Genomic DNA, 20677 nt, shown 5'->3' with positions numbered 1-20677 from the left:
AGGAGAAAATTAGATTTTCAGTTGGAAGCTGAAATTGTGAAGAGAAAATAATTTTCTCCTACATAGGAAAGGTGGTGCAGAGGAGTGAAAACAGGAGATTGAAAAATAAATTACAAAAGAGCAAATGAAGTAGACAAAACTTTGCAATGGCAGAAAGATCAGAAGGGCTGAAGATATTTTCTGAAATATTTTTACATTGAGCATAATAATGTAACAAAGGTTAAAGGAGTATGTCCAGAGATGATGTTAAAAAGACTGCCAGTAGTGGTAGGACCAAGATAGAACATGGAGGAAGTGGTAAAGAAAGTACGCAAAATATGCACAAAAAGCAAGACAAAAGCTGAATATTCATAGAATGTAATAGGAAATGAAAAGACCAGAAGACCTTAAGACAAAGGAGAAGTAGGTCATTGGACCCATCTAGTCTGCTCTGCCATTCAATTATGGCAGATCTTTTTTTCCCCATCCTCAATTTTCTTCCCATAACCTCTGATGCTGTGTCCAATCAAGAACCAATCAAGCCCTGCCTTAAATACACTCAGCGACCTGGCCTCCACAGTGCCTGTGGTATTAAATTCCACAAATTCACCACTCTTTGGTTAAAGATATCTCTTCAGATCTCCTCTACATGGGACAAAAAACCATAAAACTTACAGAAAAAAAAGCTGGAAGTAAGGGATTAGAGTACAAAAAAAGGATAAACTTAACCTAAAGAGGAGTTATAAAAGTATTCAAGAAAAGGACCCCACACCTTGTGAAACTTTATGTCTGAATTAAGAAGTGAGTAATGAATCTTTTCAAGGTCTAAGCAGGACATTATATCACTAAGCCATTGAGCATGAGTGGGTGGGGGACTTACTCCTTTACTAAAGCCATGACATTACCTCTGATCAGTAGTGCCACGCCCCCATCTCTTTTGCATCCCTCCCTGTCGGAAAAACAGGACTTCCAGGGTGGTTATCTCCGGTTTGCTTCCAGTTCCCCGTGCCGGAGTGGTCAAGAACAGGGAGATAATGGATCTGAATGTGTGGCTGAGGAACTGGTACAGGAAGCAAGGATTTACATTCTTGGACAACTGGGGTATGTTTCAGGGTAAGGATGAATTGTACAAAAGGGACGGGTTGCACCTTAATAAGCGGGGCACCAGCATTCTGGCAGGCAGGTTTGCCTCTGCAACGCAGGTGTGTGGGGGAGGGGACGAACTGGAAACATAAGGATGGAGCTAAAGCGAAAGTGAGAATAAGTTAAGAAAGCAGAATCAACAAAGCAGAAAGCTCAAGAGGGGATCGTACAGTATGGCCAAGTGAAATAGGAATTGATATGGGAGGTGAGGGGAGTAATGAATTAAAAGTATTGTATATGGATGCACGGAGTATAAGAAATAAAGTGGATGAGCTTGAGGCACAGGTGGAAATTGGTAAGTATGATGTTGTGGGAATAACAGCAACATAGCTTCAAGTGGACAGGGCCTGGGAAATGAATATTCAAGGTATATGTCCTATCGAAAGGACAGACTGATGGGCAGAGGGGGTGGGGTGGCTCTGTTGGTGAGGAATGATATTCAGTCCCTTGCGAGTGGGGCCATAGAATCAGGAGACGTAGAGTCAGTATGGATAGAACTGGGAAATTCTATGGATAGAAAGACCCTAATGGGAGTTATCTGCAGGCCCCCCAAACAGTAGTCAGGATGTAGGGTGTAAGTTGAATCAAGAGTTAAAATTGGCATGTCACAAAGGTAATGCTACAGTTGTTATGGGGGATTTCAACATGCAGGTAGACTGGAGGAATCAGGTTGGTACTGGACCCCAAGAAAGGGAGTTTGTGGAGTCCCTCCGAGATGGATTCTTAGAACAGCTTGTACTGGAGCCTACCAGAGAGAACACAATTCTAGATTTAGTGTTATGCAATGAACTGGATTCGATCAGGGACCTCGAGGTAAAGGAGCCATTAGGAGGTAGTGACCATAATATGCTAAGTTTTAATCTACAATTTGAGAGGGAGAAGGGAAACTCAGAAATGTCAGCATTACAGTTGAACAAAGGGAACTATGGTGCTATGAGGGAGGAGCTGGCCAAAGTTCAATGGAACAATACCCTAGCAGGGATAATGGTGGAACAGCAATGGCAAGTGTTTCTGGGAATAATGCGGAAGGTGCAGGATCAGTTCATTCCAAAGAGGACGGAAAATCCTAAGGGGAGTAATGGGAGGCCGTGGTTGACAAGGGAAGTAATGGACAGTACAAAAATAAAAGAGAAGTATAACATAGCAAAGACGAGTGGGAAGTCAGAGGATTGGAAAACTTTTAAAGAGCAACAGAAGGTAACTAAAAAGGCAATACGCATGGAAAAAATGAGGTACAAAGGTAAACTAGCCAAGAATATAAAGGAGGATAGTTAAAGCTTCTTTAGATATGTGAAAAGGAAAAAGATAGTTAAGACCAAAATTGGGCCCTTGAAGACAGAAGCAGGTGAATTTATTATGGGGAACAAGGAAATGGCAGAAGAGTTGAACAGGTACTTTGCATCTGTCTTCACTAGGGAAGACGCAAACAATCTCCCAGATGTAATAGTGGCCAAAGGACCTAGGGTAATGGATGAACTGAAGGAAATTTATATTAGGCAGGAAATGGTGTTGGATAGACTGTTGGGTCTGAAGGCTGATAAGCCCCCTGGACCTGATGGTCTGCATCCCAGGGTACTTAAGGAGGTGGCTTTAGAAATCGTGGACGCATTCGTAATCATTTTCCAATGTTCTATAGATTCAGGATCAGTTCCTGTGGATTGGAGGGTGGCTAATGTTGTCCCTCTCTTCAAGAAGGGAGGAAGAGAGAAAACAGGGAATTATAGACCAGTTAGCCTGACGACGGTGGTGGGAAAGATGCTGGAGTCAATTATAAAAGATGAAATTGTGACATATTTGGATAGCAGTAACAGGATCGGTCCGAGTCAGCATGGATTTATGAAGGGGAAATCGTGCTTGACTAATCTGGAATTTTTTGAGGATGTAACTATGAAAATGGACAAGGGAGAGCCAGTGGATGTAGTGTACCTGGACTTTCAGAAAGCCTTTGATAAAGTCCCACATAGGAGATTAGTGGGCAAAATTAGGGCACATGGTATTGGGGGCAGAGTACTGACATGGATTGAAAATTGACATGGACAGAAAACAAAGTAGCAATTAAAGGGTCCCTTTCGGAATGGCAGGCGGTGACCAGTGGGGTACCGCAGGGTTCAGTGCTGGGACCGCAGCTGTTTACAATATATATTAATGACTTAGATGAGGGAATTAAAAGCAAATCTGCCGATGACACAAAGCTGGGTGGCAGTGTGAAATGTGAGGAGGATGTTATGAGAATACAGGGTGACTTGGACAGGCTGGGTGAGTGGGCAGATGCAGTTTAATGTGGATAAATGTGGGGTTATCCACTTTGGTGGTAAGAACACGAAGGCAGATTATTATCTACATGGAGTCAAGTTAGGAAAAGGGGAAGTACAATGAGGTCTAGGTGTTCTTGTACATCAGTCACTGAAAGCAAGCATGCAAGTACAGCAGACTGTGAAGAAAGCTAATGGCATGCTGGCCTTCATAACAAGGGGAATTGAGTATAAGAGCAAAGAGGTCCTTCTACAGCTGTACAGGGCCCTGGCGAGACCATACCCATACCTGGAGTACTGTATGCAGTTTTGGTCTCCAAATTTGAGGAAGGACATTCCTGCTATTAAGGGAGTGCAGCGTAGGTTCACAAGGTTAATTCCCGGGATGGCGGGACTGTCATATGTCGAAAGATTGGAGCGACTGGGCTTGTATACTCTGGAATTTAGAAGGCTGAGAGGGGATCTTATTGAAACATAAGATTATTAAGGGATTGGACACGCTGGAGGCAGGAAGCATGTTCCCGCTGATGGGTGAGTCCAGAACCAGAGGCCACAGTTTAAGAATAAGGGGCAGGCCATTTAGAACGGTGTTGAGGAAAAACTTTTTCACCCAGAGAGTGGTGGATATATGGAATGCTCTGCCCCAGAAGGCTGTGGAGGCCAAGTCTCTGGATGCTTTCAAGAAAGCGATGGATAGAGCTCTTAAAGATAGCGGAATCAAAGATTATGGGGATAAGGCAGGAACTGTACACTGATTGTAGATAATCAGCCATGATCACAGTGAATGGTGGTGCTGGCTCGAAGGGCCAAATGGCCTACTCCTGCACCTATTGTCCATCCTTTCTGAAACATCTAAAGCCTGGCACTTGAAGTAGCCATTCCTGCCCCTGCACCATCCAAGCCTCTGTAATGGCCACGACATCATAGTTCTAAGCTCATCCGCTTTATTCATAATACTCCTCGCATTAAAATAGACACATCTCAAACCATCGGTCCGAGTGCGTCCCTTCTCTATCACCTGCCTATCCTCCCTTTCGCACTGTCTCCAAGCTTTCTCTATTTGTGAGCCAACCTCTCTTTCCTCCATCACTTCAGTTCGGTTCCCACCCCCCTCCACAATTCTAGTTTAATCTCTCCCCAATAGCCTTTGCAAACCTCTCCACCAGGATATTGATCCCCCGGGATTCAAGTGCAATCCATCCTTTTTGTACCGGTCACACCTGCCCCAGAAGAGGTCCCAAGGATCCAGAAATTTGAATCCCTGCCCCCTGGCTCCAATCCCTCAGCCACACATTTATCCTCCACCTCATTCTATTCCTATACTCACTGTCATGTGGCACAGGCAGTAACCTCGAGATTACTACCTTTGAGGTCCTGTTTCTCAACTTCCTTCCTAACTCCATCGTCTGTTTTCAGGACCTCCTCCCTTTTCTAGCCAATGTCGTTGGTACCAATATGTACCACGACCTCTGGCTGTTCTCCTTCCCGCTTCAAGATATCGTGAACCTTTGAACCCTCTCCAGTCCCAGCACATCTTTTCTCAGAGGAGCCCAAAACTGTTCACAATACTCAAGGTGAGGCCTCACCAGTGCCTTATAAAGCCTCAGCACCACATTATGCATTCTAGACCACTTGAAATGAATGTTAACATTGCATTTGCCTTTCTCACCGACTCTAAATAGTAGTTAACCTTTAGGGAGTTCTGCACAAGGACTCCCAATTCCGTTCACATCTTTGGATTTTCCCCTCATTTAGAAAATAGTCTGCACATCTATTAATTCTACCAAAGTGCATGACCATGCATTTCCAACATTGTATTTCATTTGCCACTCTCTTGCCCATTCTCCTAATCTGTCCAAGTCGTTCTGCAGCCTGCCTGCTTCCTCAACACTACTTGGCCCTCCACCAATCTTTGTATCATCTGCAAACTTGGCAACAAGGCCAGCTATTCCATCATCTCAATCACTGATTATAGAGCATAACAAGCAGCAGTCCCAACACCGACCTCTGCAGAACACCACTCGTCACTGGCAGCCAACCAGAAAAGGATCCTTTTATTCCCACTCGCTGCCTCCTACCAATCAGCCAATTCTCTAACCATGTTAGTAACTTTCCTGTAATACCATGGGCTCTTAACTTGGTAAGCAGCCTCAAATGTGGCACCTTGTCAAAGGCCTTCTGAAAGTCCAAATATACAACAACCGCTGCATCCCCTTTATCTATCCTATGTGTAATCTCAAAGAATTCCAGCAGATTTATCAGGCAAAGCTTTTCCTTTAAGGAAAACATGATGATTTTGTCCTGTCATCAAGTATTCCATAACATCATCCTTAACAACTGACATTAACATCTTCTCAACCTGCAAGGTAGGGCTAATTGGTCTATAATTCCCTTTCTGCTGCCTTCCTCCTTTCTTAAAGGGTGGACACAGGGCATCAAGGCCATGGTGATGAAAAAGGCTGCAAACGTTGTGGAATAACAGTGACACCATATTAAATTTTATTCTTCACCGAGATGGTATTTATTTTAGATTAATGAACACAACTAATAGAGCAATGTTACTTACTTGGAGGATGCCTGATTTATAATCATTACTTCACAATGTAGCTCTAAGAATTTGAAATCAGCTCCAGCTATACAGCAAATTAATTTCATCAAACAAACAGGAAAACATGGCTTCTCTTTGTCTGCACTTTACCAACAGATTTTAATTGTGAAAGATATTGCAGGTAAACACAAACATTATGATTTTGTTAAAGTTCAGAAGCAGCTGATGCCAGGGCATTTAAATGGTGCAATTTTTCATGTCTGCTCAAAGTCACTTACTTAAATAAAAGAATGTGATATATGCAGCACCAATCAAGGTATCTTTCCCATAACTATGCTTTTGATACCCTTGCTCATCAAAAGCTCTTCCAACATACAATACTCAAGAAAAACATCTTCTGCAAGTTCAAGGGACAGAGGCAAGAGTATTTGGCGTCCAACCATCTAGCCATTCAACAAATCTAGCCAGACTAATCAAAGAATGAAGTAGGTTTGCCAGGAGACCAAACATTCAAGTTCCTCTTGTGTTCTCTTCACCTTTAAGTTCCATGAAATAAAAACCTTAGGTTTGTTATTTCTTCTCCAGTACTTGTCAGTTCATCTTTTTCTTCTCATCTTCACCTCTATAAAAACGAAGGTGTTGATACTAATATCTTTGTATTCACAGGGGCAGCTAAAAATTTTTACCTAGAATCAGTCTTAAAACAGCTTAAGTCTGTACTTATAATCTTATACTCCAAACTTCAGACTCCACATAAATCACCAGATTAAACATTAAACTCCCCTTACTAATCATACTAACCAGCCAATTTACTAATGCATTTCTCACCCATCTTTGTCACATCTAACCTCCTCTTGATGAGCTTGTGCTTAAGTCTTCCACCTGCTGTCTTGTAGGAGACCCATCACTCCTGCCCTTGTTCCTGGCTTCACCAATCCTTATTCTACTGTCACCTCAAAGTTGGCATGCACAGCACCATTTGTCTGCTTGCTCAAGAACAATGGACCTTCTAGAGAAGGGACAACACCAAAGTTGCTCTTAGGAAAGGAAGATGGAGGCGAGGAAAGTGGCTGATGTGACCAGTGACCTTGACAGCTGCAAGATAACATTGGAAAGATAGGATTGGTCCACAAGTTACTCCTAAATTAGGGCAAGATGAACTTTGATGACAGTAGACCAAACTAGACTGTGATTGGGAGAGGATATTATCAGATGAAGTGACATCAGCCAAGCAGGAGATTTATAGACATAGGCCACCATGTTCCTGCTAGAAGGAAGAACAAGGATGGCAAGATTAGGGAACCCTGGTTGAGGAGAGGTACTGAGGCTCTGGTTAAGAAAAAGGAGGCTTGTCAGATAAATGCTGATGGATCAAGTGGATCCCTTAAGAAAGAAAGATGTAGTATACTGGAAAAAAAACTAGAGGACAAAAAGAAGATGCAACATATCTCCAGCAGATAAGGTAAAGAAAAACCTCAAAAGATTCCCCAAGTATAATAAGGGCAAAAAAACTAAGGAGAGATTAAGTCCCCTTAAGGATCAATGTGGTTATCTATGTGTAGAGCCAAATGAGATGGGAAAGGTCTTAAATGAATACTTTTCATTTGTACTTATCATGAAAAAGGACATGAAAAACACTAAGCTCTGGAAGAAAAATAGTGATATCCTAAAGCACATCCTTAGGAAGGAGGAGGTCTGAAACTTAATTATGGTGGATAAGTTGCCATGGCCTTATCAAGCATATCCTAAGATATATGAGAAGCCAGACAGAAGAGTGCTAAGACACTGACAGATTTTTGTATCTTCATGAACCATACTAACATACTAGAAAACTGGAGAATGGTTAATATTGTATATTTAAAAAGGATTGCAAGGACAACCCAAGCAACTACAGGCCAGTGAAGCTAACGTTAGTGGACGAAAAAATACTGAGGAATTCTGAGGGGCAGGATTTATTTGCATTTTGAAAGGTATAGACTAATTAGGGATAGTCATCACGGCTATGTGCCTAAAAGATCATACCTTCAATTTAGCCGAGTTCTTCTTGTTGAGGTGGAGACCAAGAGGATTGACAAGGTCCAGTGGTGGATGTTGTTTATACGGACGTTGGCAAAGTCTTTGACAAAGCTCGGCTAGTCCAGAAGGTGAGCTTACATTGGATAGAGGGAAAGCGAACAAATTGGATACAAAATTAACTTGGAGAAGACAGAGTCTGGCAGTGGAGAGTTACCTTTTGGATTGGGGATCATGAAACCAGTGGTACACTATAGGAATTGGTACTGGGTTCTTCATTATACATCATATAAAATATATTAATGATTTGGAAGAGAATGTATGGTGCATGATTTAACAAGTTTGCAGATAACACCAAAGTTGGTGGTACAGTGGACAGCAAGGAAGGCTGACTATGGATCCGGATCAATCAGAAAAGTAGGCAAGGGAATGGCTGACAGAACTTAACTCACACAAACCAGGCCAGGACATACAGTGATTGGCAGGGTCCTGGGAGTGTTCCCAAACAGCAAGACGTTTAGGTACAAGTACATAGTTCACTGAGAGTGATGACAAAGGTAGAGAGTGTTGAAGTCATATGGTATGGTCAACTTGATCAGTTGAAATTTTGAATAAAAGGTGTTGTGATAGCTTGTTACAGCTATATAAATCAGTGGTTAGGCAGCACTTAGAACGTGGTATGCAATTTTGGTTGTCATGCTACAGAATGGATGCATTAAGTTGGAAAGGCACTGAAAAGATTCACAGAAATGTAACCTTGAGAGTTATGGAGCTATTGGATGGGCTGCTACTTTGTTCCCCCGACAATGAAGGGATTAGAGGGCTGACGTTATAGAGGTTTATAAAATTATGAAGGACACAGATAAGGCAAGTCCTTTTCCTAGTGCAAGGAAAATAGAATAGCTTAAAGGTGAGAATAAAAACAATAAAAGGGGACCCAAGGGGCAAGTTTTTCCACAGAAATTACTTTCATCTTTTCCACTGCCACGTACATATTCAGCCCTTATGATCCATGATCCAATATTCTTTTACCCTTTATCTCTATCTTTGCTATTCCTTTGGATTCATCAGCTGCATGAAGGGGAGCCTGCTGCAAAGGCAACAGCTTGCTCTCCATATTGTACTGCCCAGGCTTGCGCATCAACTTCAACAGCAAGAATGCAACATCCATGGTTGACCCTGAACAGAGGGCAGTGATAGTAACCAGAAATGCATATTACCAAAATTTTAGTTAGCACCAGTAAAGCCTACATTGTTTCCTTAGCACCTTTTCATCTGTTGATTAGGTCGCTGAGAACACAGCAATCATTTTTGAAGCCACTCTAAACATTTTGTGTCAAGGATGATATATGTATCATTAGAGTCAGAAAATTATTTGTCAGGAATGTGAAAGCAATACAAACTCAAATGTCTTAAGAAAATCTACTTAAAGGCCTTAACAACATCTTTGTTTGCTCAAGCATATTTAAGAACACAAGTCTACTGTGAATATTACAAGATTTTTCTTCAAAAATTAAGTTAATTTCAATATTTTATTAAACAACAGAATAAGAAATTATGTGCAAAGTGGTTAGCCTTATGTTTTCTAAGTTAGTAACTGTCCATTACAAAAGTTCAGAACATACAAATGGAAATTCCTGAATTGTTAACCTTCATACCAGCAGCAAATTCTAGAAGCCTGCTAATTTAGGAACCTTAACACAATAGTCAAATTCGCTTTGTACTTAAAAGTATTGTTTGTATTGGTTACTCATGGCAGAAACTTCTTGCTGATCATCTTCCCCATCAATCACCTCCCATACTACTAAATACTGTGCCTTAACCCAGAAGAGATTATTCAGGTTAGCCTTCTTTTTAAATTGTGCTGTCTTTTGGAGGAAAAAAAAGTGTGCCAATTGGAAATTACAAAATCAAGTCATTTAGAATTACCCATATTATTCACATAGTAAACAAGCTCAACATCTCTACAATATTTATTTGATAAAGGCTCTCAAATGAACAGGTACCAGAACAGACAATTTCATAAGAGGAATAGGGAAGTGCAGAAACTGATGGAAAAGCAGCCAATTGCTAAGAGATACATTTAAATGGATCTCAAAACAAAATCTGCAGCTGCATTTTTAGTTACTTTGCCAGTGTTTTAATTTTACAAGATTGAGAAGGGTTGTAACATAACACAATGTAGTGGAAAGTAAAAGACCACAGAAACACTGTGACCTTAAAAACTTTCTTACTCAAACCATCCACTATACAGGATAGAGTATTGCAAAAACACACTTCCCTGCATGAGTCAGAAGTGCAAGCTTCATTTCCAGTCAATAGCATTTCAGTCCTACACTCAAAAAACAATTAAGTGAACATCTGTAATTGATGGCTTTGGTTTACAAGCTGGCCACATGCATGTATTTTAATACCTTTGCATTTTGAAGTATCTCATTGCAATCATTGCATAGTCAAAAACAATAGCCAAAGAGCACACTAAAGGAACAAGTTTGCTTCATTATACTGTATCCTGTCAAATATTCTCAACTGATTTTTTTTACCTCCATACAACTTTACTTCCATTTAAGCAAACAAATATAAATTACTGCAGTTAGCAAAGACCTACAATTACAATTTACACCAGCAGATCATTAACAAAGACATTAATAAAACAATCTGTTGGAAGAACTCAGTGGGTCAAGTCGCTCTTGTGGGAGGAAAGGAATTGTCAACATTTGGGGTCAAAAGCCTGCATTCCTCCCACAGATGACGCAAAACCTACAGAGTTCTTCCAGAAGATTTGTTGCTCCAGATTCCAGCATCAACCGTCTTGCATCTCCAATAAAGAGAGCCCATTGTTTGGGCAATTCTTTTGAGTCCTATTAAAAAGCCTGAAATTTAAAATACACTTTAAACAAACTCAACCGGAAGTTTATCATGCAAACCTAGTAGAGTGCTTATACTCAAATGTTAACATACCAAGGCTGGAGATTGAAGCAGAGGAAAAAATATCAGCCATGATGAAGTGACAGAACAGACTCAATAGTCAAATTCTGCTCCTATATCTTACAGTCTTATTGTATCAAGTAGATTAATTTTGTACCCGCCAGGCAACTAAACGTAATTTTCCCAACAGAAACTGGAAAAGGGAAGATCATCATTGAATTCCAGTTGCTAAGTGGTGCCTTGACTAAATTAGGACATCAAAGATGATTACAACACTAGGCTGCCAGGTTGCCTAGATCACAGATAAAAACAGAGCATTTCCCTTTTCAAGTGTTAAAGGTCATTTACAAATTCAAAGCTGGCACCAAAACTAACCTATTTATTTTGTTCTCCAAATACAATGAATTCCAGTTAATTGGGACACAGCAGTACACTTTGGCCAAATGAACTAGCTGTCCCAAATCAGCTGAAGCTTGATAGTTAAAAAGATTTTTAAAAAAAGGCAAACTATCATTTACCTTAGTAACAAATTAACTATTTAAATGAAACACAGAACAACCTAGACTACCAATACTACTACCTGTATTCAATCCTAATAGTTATCAATGAAGGAATTCGTTCAAAGTACACTGGCGTTTTCTTTTGATTGATTGTAAATGAACAAATTAGGCACCCAATACAAACAGACTGTCTTCAGATAAAGCTTTCAATTACTGCATCCTCCAAATTTTTGTAGTTCCTAACTTGCTATAGTGAAGTCATTTCATTTTCCCTCCTGGCTGTTTCTGGCATCTCCATTTCTGAATTGTCTTACTGCTTATTTCTTGCCAACTGTCAGTGACAAAAATCACCATTTTTGAACACAAAAACATACAACTGGCACTATTTTAAAACTGTTTGCTCCAACCATGGTGTAGTGTCTAAGGACCACACAAGTGCATGCAACTGAAGCTAGTTAGAAAATGTTCAGCAACAGTCTCCTGTCCCAAGCAGCATAGTGTCCCAAATAAACAAAGGAAACCCCAGCTAGTTTCTTTTTTTGTTTTTTTAAAGTCCCAAATAAGTGGCTGGCCCAATTAACAATATTCCACTATGTACTTAAAAGTATAAAATAGAAACAGGCGATTTAGCATAGTCTCCATCAATACATACTCCTCAAGCATGAAACTAGTTCAATCTTGATAATCATGTTTATCAATTCCACTTGAATTCTTTAACATCTGCTTGTCAGTAATTTGGAGATACATTACAGAACTTTATAATTTCCTGTTACTTCCTTTTCCTTTAAGATTGTTTTCATCTACCTTCTGCCATCCTTATTTTTTGTTACATTGCTTCATATTCTGTATTATGACAAGATTTTTCCCCCTTGGCAGCATATTTCCTCATGTTTGAAAATATTCCATTCACTACATTACTTTTTTTTTAAATATAGAAAACTCACTATAAAAAAAAGGAGTATTGGAGAAAATCATCTACTTCCCAGCACTCATGAGCAACACTGCACTAGACCACACAGCTTCTTCCTGTGTACTCATGAATGCAGTCATGAACAGGGAGACTGGTCAGCTGTGTTCATTGATCACCAAGGTGGCAAGGTCGCACCTCACACTCAGCAGTTACAATACAAACTGAATATAAATGCCAATCTTCAAAATCACATAGGTCATATTAAAATCATTAAATTGAAGGGTTAAACTTAGCTCCTGTACACAACACTTCCAAATACAAGTTACCTGCCTATCAAATTGTAAGGTCCCATAGTAATGATGTCAAGTTAAGCTGAGAGCTGGAAAATCTTCAGAGGCTTCAATTGCCCCATTTGACTTTATAAGGAGTCATATCTCCAAAACTAACATTCTGCTGACCATTTAGAATTTATTTAAATCTTACATCCATCCCACAACGTGAGGGAGTTAAAAATCTTTGTGTTATGACTATTGTAATGTACAGACATGTGAATTTAAAAGTCTAATGGCTTGTTGAAAGCTGTCCGGTTTGTCAGAAGGAAGCAGCTGCAGCAGTTTATGATTAGGGTGACCGGTGTCCCTGACAGTCTTCCAGGCCTTCTTTCTGCACCTACTGCTATAAATGTCCTCAATGGAGGAGAGTTCACAACCACAGATGTGCTGGGCTGCCTGTACCACTCTCTGCAGTGCCCACAATCAAGGTTGGTGCAGTTCCCATACCAGGCAGTAATACAGCCAGTCAGTATGCTCTCAATGGTGCCTCTGTAGGAAGTCTTGAGGATTTGGGGGCCCATGTTGAACTTCTTCAGTCACCTAAGGTGGAAGAGATGCTGTTGTGCATTTTTTGCCACAAAGTTAGTGTGTACAGTCCAGTTGAGATCATTGGTGATGTGTATACTGAGGAACATGGAACTACCCGCTCTCCCAACTGCAGACCCATTGATGTTTACTGGAGCGAGCCTGTCTCCGTTCCTCCTGTAATCCACAATCAGCCTTTTGTTTTTTGGATATTGTGGAAGAGATTGTTATTCTGGCACCACTGTGTCAGGATGTCAACCTCTCTGTAGGCTGGATTGCAGTCAAGGCTCAAAAATTCACCAATTAGGGACATATCTGTCTGTAGACATGGGCAGAACGTTTGCCCCCAGATGATGAACATAACACTACAAGTTGCTCCATTTGAATCATGTCACAATAGTCAATTATTATAATCCAGTCAAAAGGTTAGAGAAGACCAGTTTCAAAGATCAGTAGAATCTGTACAAATGATGATCACAAGGGACAATGTACTGAAGAAATTCATAGAACAAACGGCAAATAAGTCAATGGAATCAGATTCACACAAGGGTTTTAAAGGAAATAGCAGAAATGGCTCTCAATTATTTACTATTTTCATAAATGCCTTGGAGGAAAGGGTCAAAATGAAAGACACCCAAGTTTGCTAATTTTACTACATATAAGATGTTGGGCAATTTATTCAAGGCTCTAGCAGTCTTTCTTCTTCTATGCCATCCATATTCAAATGACTGTACAAAAATCACCAGGCAACGAAATGATGAGCAGGATATTGAAAAGTATAAAAATCCTACAGAATTTCCAAGAAACCCCAGCAAAAGTAAAGTCATCATTCTCCTAAGTTAGATATTGTTAAGAGGTAGTAGAGCAAACACCCCATATTTTTTTTTAAAAACATACAATAGGGTGAACTAGCTAAAAATTCATTTTCGAATCCAAACCCACATTACAGTAACTTGGCATAGTCTGACCACAAACCTCTGAGGAAAATTGTTGTATTCTTCCCTCCCAAACTACTGCCCAAGATTCTTAGGCTATATGTCAAGTTTACTTGAAAAACGACAAAATTTAAATTGACATCAACTTGTTGCATATTTTAAATGGGTGTAATTGAGAAAAATTTACATTCGTAGTTTGCTGAAGAAAATAGATTCTTAGAATTCTCAGGTTAAAGTGTACTGTTTAATTGATGCAAACTAGTGATTATTACAAGGATATTTAAAAGAGTACACTGCAACCAATATACTGGTGCAAAACAATTACAACAAAGCTTGAACAGATATATAATAATCATTCCAGGATACTATGCAACCTACTTAAAGCAGGTGTTTAGACAAATTAATTGCTACAACATTCAACAAACTTTCTTGGTGTAATTATGTCTCCCTGAGAATACATTCAGCTGGTAAGTTTAAGACAAGTTCATAACCTGATGCATTGTATTTTACATACTGAAGCCCAAATGCTTTGGTTTTCCCCATATCATTGACCTTGACAGAGAGAATTCCTTCAACCATAAATTATACCATCCCAAGTCTTACTTCAGAAAGATGTTACAATTATCACTACCATGCCTGAGAATAGGCAATTCTGATCTCCAGCTTCTCATGTCTGGCAATGAGAATTTTCTTCCAAGCCAGCTTGACATATCTTGCTTACAGTCAGCATTACTTAAAGTCAATTCATTCCAAATTACAGCTGTCAATCTTGGAAATCAGAACAATATAAATTTTAACAAGTACAAATTGATTTGATATCCAAATATAAAGCCCCACCACTTCAGAAGTATCTCATTCATTCCTTCAATAGCTTTCCTTTACACTTCTCAACTTGTGATTAGTGTTAGTATCTGTCTAGCAGGTCAACATTTGACTATGGCTTAGAAGAACATTAGAAGCAATTGCTCCATCCCAAAATAAGATAAGCACTGAAGATGCTGTAATGATGAAGTCTGACATTGCTGTCAATGCTTTTTGACCATCTATAGCATGGGTTCCCAACCCTTTTTACGCCATTAACTGAGAGGTCTGTCACCAGGTTGGGAATCCCTGATACAACTCCTCAACAGCCATCTCCATTTCCATACTATGTTGCTCAACTGATCAGTTTAGAGGCAGTATGTATGTGTCACAACTATCCCATACTTCAAAATCACCACTGAAAGTTAGAAACTAAATTGAAAGCAGGAAAACATTTACCATAAAAGGAAGACAAATGAGGAAATCATATTGTAGCTGTGAATCCCAACTTCTATCTAAGCACTTTCAGAATAGCGTCACAAAAAAAATTAATAAAATTACCTAACGGAAGTGCAAGTAAAGCCCATGAATTAAAGAAATCTAAGCTTTAAATTATGTCAAGGGAAGAAGAGATTGGATGTCAACCGCACTGTTGTGGAATTGTCTCTGAATCTCTACAATCACAAGCAGCAAGCTAAGAACATTACACTGACCTGTAATATCGAGACTGCAAATACGTGGAACAAACTGCTTTTAAAACATGACTGGCTGAACCAAAGTCTATGACCTTCACCCTGTAAGGCTGCCGGGTAGGGTCCACAAGCATGATGTTCTCCGGTTTCAGATCAGCATGAATTAAACCAAGGCTCTTTAGTTTCATTAAAGCTGTGGCCACCTGCTGCAGAATTGGTCGAATATATTTCAATGGCAAAGGGCTGAACTTGTTTTGTTTAAGGAAGTCATACAAGTTCTGCTCCAGCATCTCAAAAACTAAGCAGGTGTGATTCTTGTGTTGAAAACACTCATAGGATCGAACAAAGTTGTAATCATCAGCATTTTCAGTGCTTAATCGATTTAGAATGCTCACTTCAATCTGCCCTTGCCGTGCATAGGAGGGATGGTTTTTCAAGATCTTAATAGCTACTATTTCATTGGTGCCCCTTTTCCAACATTTCACCACTTGTCCAAAAGTGCCCCGACCAAGAAATTCCAACACCTCATAACTGCTTGTCACTGAGCAAAGTATTTCATGCTGGACCAACTGATAATCCCCTTCATTAGTGGAACTGCCATTCTTTGAAGTTACAGTTGATGTGGTGGTGGCAGTAGTACCCACCGCAGTCCTGCCAGTGTTATTCTGAAGCATCGGAGGTGGGTGTTCCTCAATTATTTGCACACTGCCACTACTTTCAATCTCCTCACTTTTCCTCTTGAGCCCACATTTTTGGTAGGTATCCAACAGTGTCACTGTGCTTCTGCGTGTCAAACTCTGCACTCCGTTTGAAGATCCCACAGACAGTGCTGCTGTACAGGCCCCACTGTCTGCGCTCGTAACTGGAATCAGCCCGGAGGTGCTGGTGAGGTGCAAACTCTGATCATAAACGACTACACTGTTTGATGCCTGATGGGGCAGATTTGCTTGTCCTTGAGTCACTGGTGGATTTTTGCTCTGATTGTAATGTTTTACAGTGCAGCTCTGTCCCGTTGCATCCCAGTTGGAGGGCTCCACTTTCAATTTCTTCACGCTGCAAAAGGCACTGGACTTTACTGACATTGGTGAAAACACTTGTAGTTGTGAGGCCATACCTGTCAAAAGGAAAAGTAGTATTTATAAACTTCACTGCTTGCACCCAAGTTGTGTGGTTATATAAAAACATATTGCAATTCAAAAAGTTGAAAAGTACATTCCTTAAAATTGGTTATTCAAAAAAAACAACTCTGGCTAACTAGTAATCATGGAGCAGACTAGAGTTATCATGGTGTTGCACAGAGAATGGAAGCATTTACTCTGCTGGTAGTGGGGGGGGGGAAAAAAGGCATTTCACTCAATTAAAACATACGGAAAAATAGATATGTTCCAAGTTATTGGAAACATTCCTGAAACTGACTAAAGTAAAAATCATTGAGTAATTTATTTTTCATTAATCTAAATATACAGCAAATAGTATTAACATCAAACATTCACTATTCAAATAGATTTCCAATTCCTAAAATTTAAATAAAAAATCAAAAATGATTTCCTTAATGAAGTTTTGCCTTTCCTTCACAAACGTCAATACAGCACAAGATAAAATATTTGTTTCATATTTCAGCAATTCAAATCAGTACAGCCTCTGATTTTTACCTAGGATAACTTTTAAAATGTACAATAGGAACCGTAATAGTAGAAACCTCAGTATCTTCATGCAGTGTGCCAAACACAAGAATGGAGGTAGCACTGAGGATCCCACCACCCAGGACATGCCCTCTTCTCATTGCTACCATCAAGGTGGTGATACAGGAGCCTGAAGGCACACAGACAACAATTCATCCTTCCCCTTCACCTGATCTGAATTGACAATGATCCCATGAATGCTATCTCAGTATTTTCCCTTCTTTTTGCACAACTTTAATTTATACACTTCTTGTAAGTTTTTATTTTTATTATGTATTACAATGTATTCCTGCCTCACGGCATATGCCAGTGATATTAAACCTAATCCTGATTCTAAGTTCTAAATAAAGATCTGATATCCAATTTTAGCTAAATTAAGTGGATGCTACAATTGACCTCAATGTTCTGAACCATGTAGTGCAATCAAAAATTTGGGCTTATGCTTCCAATTGCTAACCAATGACAACAGTCAAAAAAAAAATGCCTGCATATGGGCATCTACTAAAGATGAAATTGAAATCAGATGTGCTGCCCCCACCTGTCATGCAGCCCGCTGCCAATCATTGTTTAAGCTCACACATGAAGGGTGGTTACTTGGTTGAAGTACCATTGCCCTGCCAGCACTCGAGCAGTCATAACTCAGCTGGAGGCAGCATCCTTAGCGGTGAGAAAACTGTGCAAAAGAAAGAGCAGGAGAAAAGAAAAATAAACTTTTGCTATTTAGTTATGTGTACCACGTGGAGTAGAAATGAATCATACAAAGCAGGAACTGAGTAACAATGAGCTTGTTAATTGCAAGGGAGGACAATTACAATAGATTTCAGCATCCTACAGCAGGGGCAGAAATTTTACAAGTGACCTTTCCTGGAAAGCTCATGTACTATGAGCATGGAATGCTGCCTCACCACACACCCCCACAATTTGATTCACATTGAGAATGGATGAAGTATGGAACATAATATTTTTATGCAATCATTCATTCAAACACAGGGGAAAATGTTGTACATCAATAGAAATGTAGAATGTTCTTAAAAAGGACTGTCTCTTTTAGTCACGCCCGTCTCAAAAATTTATTTGCCACCATCTTTTCCAACACTATCCAAGGAGTCTTCCTTCTGTACTTTAGTATTACACAACAGCATTTGACCTACTGTTAGATTTAAGTTTTCAATAATCTTTTCAAAATAGATCTTGAGTATCAGAATATAGTACTGCTGCTTTATCTAACTGACATCACACTGTAAATTTGAACCAAATCCAATAATATGACACAACAAAATCTACACAAGTTGACCTGGAGGATGTAGCCACAGCTCCATTCCATGCCACAATGGAATCTGTTTTGGTTTTCACATTTAATTCTCACCAACAGTAATTTTAACAGCTAACACATAAGCGCTTATACGCAAGCTTCAGGATGCATGTTTATTATGGTAATAAATGCAATGTCAACTTATACAAATTAGATTTACAGTATAAGCATTCAATGTAGAGAAAATAATGGTAACATGCAAAAACCCAGAAAATCCAGAAGAGTTGATTAAGTTCCTGAAAGGAAGAATGAATTCCAGTTGAGAACATTTTATGCATTGCTTGGTTGGAATAACTTGTACCTATTTCTGGTACACAAAGGATAAAAGCAGATTAATGAAAGATTTATATCATTATGAACAACGGATGAAGTTAACACCATAAAGCAATTAGCTATTGGAATAATTTCATAAAGAAATGTTTAAGCAAACAATTCACAGTAATCAACCAAACATTGTTAAAAGGTATTAGAAGAAAGGATAAAAATGCTGGATGTACGTAACAGGTGAGACAGCAACTGTATGGAGAGGGAGCATAAATGTTTCAGATTGATGAACTTTAACTGTCCCAATTTAAAGTGATCAATTTGTATAACGTTAGCAACACACAAAATGCTGGAGGAAATCAGCAGACCAGGCAGCAGCTATGGAAAAAAGCATAGTTGATATTTCAGGCCAAAACCCTTCGGCAGGACTGGAGAAAAAAAGCTGAGTAGATTTTAAAGATGTGGTGGGGAGAATACCCATCGCCTGGTGTTTCTCTCTCCCCTCCTCCCACCTGTCAAATCTAGTCATTTTTTCCCCTCCAGTCCTGTCGAAGGGTTTCAGCCCAAAACGTCAGCTGGCCTGCTGACTTCCTTCAGCATTTTTTGTGTTGTTCAAATTTCCACCATCTGCAGATTTTCTCTTGTTTGTAATTTAAAAATGTTTTCTCTTCCATCTCTAATGCTGTATGACTTAAGTTCTTCCAATATTTTCTGTTTCCGTTTCAAAAAAATGAGCTTTAGGGAAATACCTTAAAATAATCAATTTAATTTTAAAAACAAAATATTACAAATAGTGTAATATGATAGCTAGAAGTATGAACAAGGTTAACCCAAAAGTTAACAAGCAAATTTGGAAAATTACTAGTAAATAAATCTACAATGTAACATATATAGGAGGACGTATCTTGAGATTTACCAGTATGCATATCTGAAAGGGAAATTATGGGTATTTAGCCATGTTTTAAAATACTAATCTAATCAACTTTGAACTATCAGCCTGATACAAGATTGAGAGAATTCCAGAAACAGAGCATGCAATGTTTTTTTCTTAAATTTGCAGATTAGTATTTAAAAAGCGTATCCCATTTAATTAAATGCATTTAGACAAAGACAACCAACTATGTTGGGTCTGTTCCCCTTTCCAATAAGGTGAGTGCTAAATAGGAGGAGGTCGGAGATCCGGCATCTGAATTGATCAGTGACATCCAAATTACTTTTGAGAGGCAACATTTTTGCCTCCATCTTAATACACTTACATAACCATAGAACAGAGGCATTTCAAAATGTTATCATTGGACATGCTCCATCCTATGGTGACTGGAAGCCTTAAGCCTGGTTAGGATGCAATTATTTCATGACCCAGGAGGCCATTCAGCCCATCAAGTCTATGTCAGCTCTTGGAATAGTTCCATTACTCCAATTATATCCCTGTAATCACTTCTGTATCACATACCCATCAATAGCCCCCACTCCTTCCACTTGCCAGGGACACAGCACATTACACCACCGTAGCATAGTTGTCAGCACAACGCTATTACAGCTTGGGTGTCAGGGCTCAGAGTTCAATACATAGTCTGTAAGGAGTTTGAACCCTCCTTTGTTTGCAAGAAGTTTGTACTCATGGGTTTCCTCTAGGTGCTCCCGTTTCCTCCCACAGTCAAAAGACATCAGTTAGGTATGGTCAAGTACTTCAGTAGTAGAAATAAATGTGTGGGCTGAAAATCCAGGAATGTGAGATGCAGAGGAACTTGGGAGTCTTTGTGCAGAACCACTTGATGGTTAATTTGCAGGCTGAGTTGGTGGTGAGGAAGGCAAATGCCATGTTAGCATTCATTTCAAGACGTCTAGAATACAAGAGTAA

General features: G+C 39.5%; 1 protein-coding gene across 6 annotated transcripts in view; it reads right to left on the bottom strand.

Annotated features, from left to right (window-relative positions):
• LOC140195274 (homeodomain-interacting protein kinase 1-like) overlaps positions 1 to 20677 on the bottom strand; it is a 129082-nt gene that overhangs the window by 93212 nt on the left and 15193 nt on the right. For 4 of the 6 annotated variants that reach the window (XM_072253344.1, XM_072253345.1, XM_072253347.1 and 1 more), the window contains exons 3-4: positions 17779 to 17913; positions 15580 to 16672 (exon numbers count right to left, since the gene is read on the bottom strand). The exons of 1 other annotated variant lie outside the window; for it this stretch is intronic. In XM_072253344.1, coding sequence (XP_072109445.1) covers positions 15580 to 16672; positions 17779 to 17785 — 1100 coding nt within the window. In that variant the 5' untranslated portion in view covers positions 17786 to 17913. The remainder of the gene's footprint in view (positions 1 to 15579; positions 16673 to 17778; positions 17914 to 20677) is intronic. One more of the 6 variants, XM_072253346.1, reaches the window with a different exon arrangement.

The sequence above is a fragment of the Mobula birostris genome, chromosome 3 (genome assembly GCF_030028105.1).
Source record: "Mobula birostris isolate sMobBir1 chromosome 3, sMobBir1.hap1, whole genome shotgun sequence".
NCBI lineage: Eukaryota > Metazoa > Chordata > Chondrichthyes > Myliobatiformes > Myliobatidae > Mobula > Mobula birostris.
This window is presented reverse-complemented; position numbering and strand designations above follow the sequence as displayed.